At 40.7% G+C, this 9598-nt stretch overlaps 1 protein-coding gene across 1 annotated transcript in view; it reads right to left on the reverse strand.

Moving 5' to 3' along the window:
* Nucleotides 1-9269, reverse strand: part of ACER3 (alkaline ceramidase 3) — a 44698-nt gene extending 35429 nt beyond the window's left edge. Inside the window, exons 1-2 of the mRNA XM_009637118.2 lie at nt 9248-9269; nt 8881-8991 (exon numbers count right to left, since the gene is read on the reverse strand). Coding sequence (XP_009635413.1) covers nt 8881-8991; nt 9248-9269 — 133 coding nt within the window. The remainder of the gene's footprint in view (nt 1-8880; nt 8992-9247) is intronic.
* Nucleotides 9270-9598: the final 329 nt, after the last annotated feature.

The raw sequence follows: 9598 nt of genomic DNA on the forward strand, positions 1-9598 counted from the left end.
TCTTTCCCTCCTCTGAATACTGTCTTCTATGAACCGGCGTAATCTCAGTGAGGACAGGAGTGGAGGGAACCCAGAATGCATGGAACATTATCATTCTATTTCTCTTCCTTTTTTCTCTTAAGTACATTAAGATTTGTGTGTCTTGATCCTTCTATAACGCAAAGCATCATTCAACTGCTAGTACTCCTGAAAGCTGGTGGTATTTCTGCTTTTGAAAGGTAAATTTTTACAAGGAGCTTTTTGTCAGCTCTAGAAGCAGAAATGAATTGCTACTAGAACTCAGAACTAGAAATGCAGGGTAAACAAACAAAACCCGTGCAGTACGGATTGGTTTTACATCACCATTTCCGAGCCTTGCTCTTGGAAGCTCATCCTTCTATGTAATGATTTTTATTTATTTGAAATACGTTATTTTTAAACTCTGAATTTACTTCTGAAATTAATTGATGAGATATATACTTTGCCTATACGCAGCTTTTTCAGTAAGACAAGGACAATGTTTCTTGGAAGTTAGACTTCACCGTTTAGTGCAAAGCTGGTAGAGTATTTTATGTATCGTTCATTTGAAATGTTATCAGTTAAGCACTCTCATTAAGCACCAGCTCATTTTTATTTTGCAAGAACAAGTACATTAATGCGATGTCTTGTCTTCCTGCAGGAAATGATGTTTTACCTCAGACTCTAGTTTCAGAGAAAGCCAAGCAATTTGCACTCCAGCCTTGATCACTGGGTAGTGCTGCCATGCTTTGCTGCAAGAGCATAACCTTTCCTACACGCAACAGCTGGATTTCGCTGATGCATAAACATCTATCTAACAAACCGCATTTTGTAAAGGCTTCCCAAGGCAGCCGATAAGACACGCCTGGAGATGTTTCTTTACATGCTGTTAAACCAGAATTGTGATTATTACACATACTCAATGAAATGAAATACCCAAGCACGTTAACTACCCTGAAGCATAAAACCATAATACAGCAAAATTTAAAAATGTATTGTCAAATACTTTAATATCATTAATTCTCTGGGAAAATTAAGCATGGCTGTCTACCAGAACATAAACAACCATATGCACTTCTGTAAGTTCTGATTAAATTGGTTTGCTTCTGGAAAATCTTTCCGAACAATAAGCAACAATTGTTTTTCACCTTCATTGAGACTTTAATGAGAAATTCTCATAGCCATTTTTCTGCGTATGCAGCATCTATTACAACTACTGTTCATTCTCAAGAAAAAAACCCATTAAGATCATCATTAAAACAGTACCATCCTTTATCCTGGCTGTCGCAGTGATTTCAGTATCTTCGTGATACAAACTCTTGCAATTTGTAACACGAGTAATTTTCAAATACAGGCAAAATCATTGCATAAGAAATTTCAACCCATTTTAAATTAGCAAAATATGTTGTTAGGGTTTTTTTTGTTGTTTTGGGGGAATTTTTTTTTTTATTGTTACTGGGGTTAATAAATTTCAACAATCAACTACTGAACTCCTCCCCTTTCTCCTATATGATTAGAAGCAGTAGATTATTTTCCCTTTCCAGTCCTTGCAAAAATCAAGAATGCTGCGGATATTAGCGTTCCAGGTCATTAATCCCACGACTACAATTAATTTCTAAAAATCATATAAAACCTCCTTGCTTCTGTTTAATGATCACACTTGGAGTTTCTTTGGTTATGCAGTTTTACTATGAATTGCAGAACGATGCTTTAGCTATATCGTATAGTAATAATTGTGTAAAATAGTTATCTGAAACAAGAAAAGTTTACAGGGACTTATCATATGGTCCTTTCTAAAATAAAAACCCCTACTGGAAATGGCTGTAGTACTGCTTGCTGCAGTTTTGACAGAGCTCATGAACACGGTCAAGCCTGTTTGGTATTTAAGTGCATTCGGCAGATAACCCAGGATGTTACATGACCAGCAATTACATGCCTAGATTATTCATCAGATGACACTCATCCTCTCAAGACACAACGTTTCCTCAAACACTATCGTGGTAACTCTGCACAACCGCATCCTTTTGAAGAGACGGTTTAAATGAACACTAAAGACTGAAACATGATTCTTTATGTATCCCATTTATACCTGCTTATCACAGAGGTGTAACTTTAAAAGGTATGTTTTACATTCCAGAGGGGTAACTTAGAAATGTTTTACACCTAGATACTGAAGGAGCTAAGAACCAAGTTTCTCATTAGCTACCCTTGGCATATGTTATATCTTAACACAGAATTGCGCAAAAAACCCTTCGGGAATCTGTTCAAAAAGGAGGAAGAAGTTAACTGCATAAAGAGATCATAGGATCGTAGAATGTTTTTGCTTGGAAGGGAACTTTAGAGGTCATCTAGTCCAACCCCCCTGCAGGAGGAGGGACACCTTTAACCAGATCAGGTTGCTCACAGCCCCGTTCAACCTGGTCTTGAATGTGTCCAGGGATGGGGCCTCCACCACCTCTCTGGGCAACCCATCCCATGATGAACAGAACTGTAGCAGCTGAAGCGTTACGTCGTACTCTGCTTCACTGACATCCCTACAGAACTGGTAAACTTCAGGGGAGGGAACTAACATCGAACACTGCACTCACTGGGCTGAGAGCGGTGCTGGTCAGGGCTGCTGTCCTGTGGTTTAACGCAGGGTAAGCGCTCAGTGCTGAAAACATTGCCAAGTAAAAAGAGGAAACGCCTATCGCATGACAAAGGATCACAAAGAAATCATAGAATCATAGAATTGTCTAGGTTGGAAAACACCAAGATCACCAAGCCCAACCGTTCCCCTACCCCTGCCATCCCACCCCCAAACCCTGGCCCTCAGCACCGCCTCTGCCCGGCTGTTAAATCCCCCCAGGGCTGGGGACTCGACCCCTTCCCTGGGCAGCCCCTTCCAGCCCCTGACAGCCCCAAGGGGAAGGAATTGTTCCCCATGCCCAACCTCACCCTGCCCTGGCACAACTTGAGGCTGGTGCCCCTCGTCCCATCGCCCCTTCCCTGGGAGCAGAGCCCGACCCCCCCGGCTCCCCCCTCCTCTCAGGCAGTTGTAGGGAGTGATGAGGGCTCCCCTCAGCCTCCTCTGCTCCATGCTGAACAACCCCATCTTTATTTTCTGTGCTATGCCCAGAGCACGCTGCCTTTCTGCCACACTTCACAGTCTAACTTGTAAACTTACAAGGGGTGTGACGTGCATTTGTCTTCAGTAAATAGCAATTTAATATTTAAGCTCAAATGTCTTCACGTGTAGTTTCTACCCGCAGTTTTACAGGAATGCAGCTACCTTCTCATCACACAGCTTCAGGATCAAGACATTTCTAAGGCATATTTACTTCACAAAAGCCATCACCGCAATGAGACATTCTACCAGCTTTGTACTTTTCAAAATATGAGTGGACAGGATCACTGCAATTACACCAAGTTTCAACAGAAGCAACTTTCCCATGCAGCCATTGACAAACCGAGCGATAGATCGGCTCCTTATCGTGTCAGGAGGGGTTACGATTTTCATTCTAGGTGTTTCCTTTTGGCAAAGGAGCTTAACTCACTAAAAGCTGCATATAGTATCATAGAATCATAGAATGTTTAGGGTTGGAAGGGACCACTAGTGGTCATCTAGTCCAACCCCCCTGCAGTAGCAGGAACACTGCTAACTAGATCAGGTTGCTCAGAGCCCCGTCCAACCTGGCCTTGAATGTTCCCAGGGATGGGGCCTCCACTACCTCTCTGGGCAACCTGTGCCAGTGTTTTACCACCCTCATTGTAAAAAATTTCTTCCTTACCTCTAGCCTGAACCTACCCTGTTCTAGTTTAAAACCATTTCCCCTTGTCCTAACACAGCTGGCCCTATGAAAAAGACGTTCCCCATCTTTCCTATAGGCCCCCTTTAGGTACTGGAAGGCCGCAATCAGGTCTCCCCGTAGCCTCCTTTTCTCCAGACTGAACAAGCCCAACTCTCTCAGCCTGTCCTCATAGGAGAGGTGCTCCAGCCCTCGGATCATTTTTGTAGCCCTCCTCTGGACCCGTTCCAACAGCTCCATGTCCTTCTTGTGCTGAGGGCTCCAGAGCTGGACGCAGTACTCCAGGTGAGGTCTCACCAGAGCTGAGTAGAGGGGCAGAATCACCTCCCTAATCTGCCATCTGAAGCAATACCATTTCCCCTCCAACTAATGCACCTCACTTTTCATAGATATAAGTCACTCAGCATTTTCACATTAACGAACCTCTCGAGTTACAGGGGATATACATAAATTATGTATTAAGCATAGAATACATATTAAGTCACAGTATTACAAGATCAGAATAGCACTTAAAAAGACTAGAAATGCAAAGTCAGGTTAGCTGCTATATGTAGACTAGAGTGGTCTTTTTTGTCCCGGAGCAAACACAACGTGTGGTTACTGCCAGTTGATAAAATAGTTGTGTTAGTGATCACGTAAAAGCAATGCATCTGCAAACTTTACTTCATGCAGTTATTTCACAGTGCTTCAACACCGTTCAAGGCAATATCCATGCTAGAAATAATCTGACATTATACACAAGATCCAGCTCCAGATATGAACCATATAAACTCTCAGGATTTGAACCCTAGAGGGACACAAATATCCCCTACAAATTTTTCAGTAGTTTTAGGAAGAATCAGAAGCATCACAGAATCAGTGATAATTTATTTCAATATAAGACTATCCATCAGCATTCAAGATTCTTATCATAAGCCTAAAGCCTTTATAGAAAAAGCAATTTATTAGGATTCCACAGACGTGGTTTGAATTTAACCTGTACAGGCGTTGTATGAAAACATTCTGCATCTGGAGCATCTTTCCTTCAAACACCTTTGCTTAGGTATCTACGCATGAACTAGGTGTCAAAGCTTCCACTAAAGAGAGTGGTATTACGAAGAGTAATTCAGCTGGCCAGATATAAGGGGATAGTTTAGGATGAGCCAAATGATTCTCTAGGCTTTACTGACTGCAATGGGAGACAGACCCCTCTGCACAGGTAGGCAGGCACACGCTTTGGTGTTTGAATCTGGACCTGAATTTCACCTGGGGTTTCTTGCGATGATAGAACTGAACTAAAGATAAACACCACCATACTGCATCATAAACAGTCAAAGAACGAAACAAGGTGAAAAAGTAGAATTAAATGAACAATTTTTGTTGTATCGTTTTGTTTTGTTCCACAGCATAAGAGACAGGAGAGACCTTGGTTACTCCAAGGGCACAGCTTTACAAGTAAACTCGAGCGTTGCTGGGACTGTTCCCAGACACTGTAATGCAGCCGTCTTGTGCTCGAGAATTGTCAGAACAGTCTGCGGCGTGAACCCGGCCTGTTCCAATCAGCACTTTCCCCAAGCAGCTCCCAGGCACAGCCCAGCAGCCAAAAGAGTCCAGGGCCTGTGCCCAGCAAGGAATTTGTATGCGGTCACCTTGTTTTGGAGGCAAACTTGAGCAGACAGGGGCTGTTCCACACTACTTGGCTTCAGCACTCAGGAATGTTCCCGAGCACATTTGATTTACTGACAGTGACATGGCCTAAGCACCTTCTCTACAGCTGTTAGGAAAGAATAAGGGAATTAATTTTCACTGAAGGGCTTCTAATAACTGTTTTCACAGAGTTTCACTGGAAGTGAAGTTTAGTAAGTTGTTTTATGAGTTCCGATAGCTATGTCTAATGTAGAAAACTTTCTGCATCCTTTTTTTCCCCTCTACTTTGGCACAGCTTGAATAACTGAGCCCTATTAAACAAGCCAAAGAAATATAAAACACAACAATCCTTCCAAATTTAATGTAAACCATCTAATAAAGTATGTAACTCCATTGACTGCTTTTTTTAATCTTCTTAGGTCCAAAACAGTTATACTCTCTTTTTTTAAGATATATATACTTTTTTTTTTTTTTTTTTTTTTTTTTTAAAATCGAGACCCTTCTAGAATACGAACAATTTGGCAATCACGGTTTCCCAGGATGCATGAGGAGATGACCTATGGTAGAACCCGATACAATACCACAGCATCATAAGGAACCATCCAAAACCAACTCCTTATTCTTCAAGGTAGTGACAGTCTGATGATTTGTTCCACCTACTTCACGAGATGCAACATGTGAAAGTATTTGCTTAAGATTATTCTTCATAATGTATAGGTTGATTAAATAGTTCTCTACAGCTATAAATCATATCCAATTCCTACTGAGTTCATTAACAACATGCCTTTTGAGCTGAAGGGCAGCAGAAATAAGGGCTGAGAACAGTGTGCTGTATCTCAAAGAACTTGCTGAAAAGTGAAACGCCATTTCAGCACCAGTATGAACAAGGAATTTATTTAAACGGTTATTTAGAAATCCCCCTTCTTGCCCTGCCAACTTTGGATCTTAGCATGTACGCGAAATGAACAGTGCTTCCCTAATTCAAAATGCATTTGGTTCAAAGAGGAAATAAATGTCAACAACAGAAATTGTGGGGTATGAAGTGAAGCACTGAACACGGCATGGTAAAGCACAAAGGAACTGACAATCAGCTAAATGTCTGGAAGCATCCAAAAGAAACAGCTGATTTGGATCAAAATAATGTCTAGAAACAACACTTCTTACGTTCTCAAATGCCAATAGATTTAATTTTAATGTCCGCTTTGACAGCTGTCTTTCAACATCTTGTAAAATCTCAGTAATGATTCAAAGTTGTTAAAACCTAACTCAAGTGCCCTCCCTCCCACCCCCGTCTGCATAGCAGAATATTTAAAACACTTCTACTTGAACAGAACACCCTTCAGACGCTACTAGCTAGTGAGCAGCTCTGCAATGAGGCATGGTGCTTGAAGTGAAATCAGAAATTTGTGTTAAATTCACTAACCCTTTACAGATGAAGTCTGTGCTTGTTTGCTGCAAATTAAGTATGTAAAGGGAAATATGTTAATAAATAAAATTACTCTAAGGGAAAGAATTCTCTCTGGTACTTTCTTACAAGGAGAAATTTCTGTACACTTACCCTATCTCCGCTTCAGTATGCCTCTCATTCAGTCACATGCACAGAAAGAATGCCAATGTTCCTGGCACGTTTCGGCTATACTTAAAATTCTGTTTATCTTCTCATTTGCTGCTTTTATTCTGTACTAGAACAAACGGTAAGAGGTTTGTGATTCCAAACCATCCTGTTCCTGTTTCTCACTGGGAGACTATAAAGCCTTCTATATTCCTTTACATCTTTCAACTGCTCTAAACCAGTCCGGCCTTACGAATACCGAAGCAGAGATAAAACAGAAGAGAAACAGTTTGGGGAATAACCTTTAATGGTACGTTCCAACATACAAAATAAAAAAAAACCTTCAGACAGAAGTTAAAGGCATCCCAGTCACAGATAAGCAGAGCCCAGCTGGAACTCTGGACTGCCCTCCAGCACTGCTGTCACATAGGCAGGCTGAGCTCCCCTTCATGAACGCCAGTGACATTATAAAACAGAACTCCACGGTATTTGTTGTGATCGAAGACAGATATTTTTTTTTTTTTTTCCCTTTTTAAACATTTCAAACATTAAACAGTATATGAGAAATGCCCACTCAGGGCAGTCTTGGTGTGACAGCCTGACATTCTGGTCAGACAGCGGCACACTTTGTCCATCACAAAGCATCACAGCCACAAGTTATGGTGAAGACTGAATCTCAAACGCAGAGTTTTAATTCTTTTTTGTTTTAGTTTAGAAAGAATGGCAGGATAGGATACTTCGATTCATGACCATGCAAAGACTCAACTTCCACAAACACTTAACACGCTGTTTCTCTCCCTGTCTTTTTAAAGGAAACCCTGACCTTCAAGAATTCCTTCCACCAAACTGTTTTATACTGAGACAAAAAAGAATAATTACTCAAAACTGTAAAAAGCCTACAAATGGCTATTTGGAAAGTGTTCAGACAACATCCAAAGCTGTACATTGTTGCTGCTTATCTTTCACACATACCCGCAAAGCTGATGTAACTGAAAAAACATGAAGTTGTACCTAGTAGATGTTACAGTTTAATTGGCATCAAGAATACACTTAACATATGGATATGTGGTTTTTGACAATGTTTGTTTAAATACATAAGTATGCCAAGCTTAAAAGTAACATCTACAATAAACCTATCTCTTACCACTGAGAAAACTGGGAAAGATAGCCCCCACAGAGATAGGAGCTATAGCAAGCAGAGAAATCCGGTGAAACACAGAAATTCGGTGAAATCTACTTTGAGAAACTGCCAAAACTGAACCATCTTCAAACACCTTTTCTCATAAGGAACATGACTTCTAGTTGCATAATTAGTGTTTTAAAGGAAGTTGGTTCTTTTCTGGATTTTGCTATTTTAGAAAAAAAAAAAAACCAGACTGCCCTTAAGTTCACCTATGCACAAATGTCACATTGTTCTTCCATCCTTGCAAAACTTCCCAGACACGATGGCAGTTAAGGTTGTTGGGTGATACGTGCCAAAGAGGAACTGAAAACAAATGCAAACTGATGTAAGCTCTTCCAGTTCCTTAAAGGCCTTGGCCATTTCTTGTATTACTGTTCCATACAAATGCCACAAAAATATTAACATAGTGAGAAACTGTTTGGAAGTAGGACACACAAGACATCTTCTGTAAACCATCATAAAAGGACACAATAAGCCAAGATGCACTGAGCAATACGTGAAGCCAGAAAAGAATCGCTTTAAAATCTCATAAAGTTATTTAGTTAATTCTAACTTCATGTCCTTCCAACAAATATGAATTTTCTGTAAACATTAAGAAGGATAACAAATTGAGGTTTATGTTTTACACACAGAGTATTTGGATTTAACTACTTGGTTTATTAACATTTGGATATTGTTCATTAAATACGTGAGCTCTCTTCATAACAAAAGAGCAAATTATCTTTTACACATACCTGTAAGACACAAATATGCAGCTAAATATCGTTTTTCAAGGCCATCTTTACAGGTCTGAATCGCACCATAGATTGGAGGTAGAATGAAAATCAGGTTACTCACTGTGTTCCCTGTAGGACAGAAAAGAAAAGCAAAGATTTAGAATTGGGTACTATGCATTTCAAATAAAGCTGCATTCGCTCATTAGAGACAGGTTCAACAGTTTTCACCCAGAAAGCTACACCTTTTCAGAATTTGTCTTCTGCTTTCACACATCATACAAAGTTAAATTTTAATAAAACACGCTTAACTACTTGCAGGCTAAGAACATTCTCACTCTTTTGCCTTTTTCCACACGTATGGATAGCAATAAAATACTAATTTTACTTGGCAGGAAGCAGAAAAACATGTTTACCTTGACTGCACAGCTCATGAACTAAAATCTGATTCCTTAAGGAGATATAAGCCCCAAATAGTTCAACCCTGGTATTTTAAAAGAGCATAGAACCATAGAATCATTTAGGGTGGAAAAGCCCTTTAAGATCATCATGCCCAACCGTTCCCCTATCCCTGCCATCCCACCCCCAAACCCTGGCCCTCAGCACCACCTCTGCCCAGCTGTTAAATCCCCCCAGGGGTGAGGACTCGACCCCTTCCCTGGGCAGCCCCTTCCAGTGCCTGACAGCCCCAAGGGGAAGGAATTGTTCCCCATGCCCAACCTCACCCTGCCCTGGCACA

Source organism: Egretta garzetta, unplaced genomic scaffold, assembly GCF_000687185.1.
Source record: "Egretta garzetta isolate BGI_Z169 unplaced genomic scaffold, ASM68718v1 scaffold323, whole genome shotgun sequence".
Lineage (NCBI taxonomy): Eukaryota > Metazoa > Chordata > Aves > Pelecaniformes > Ardeidae > Egretta > Egretta garzetta.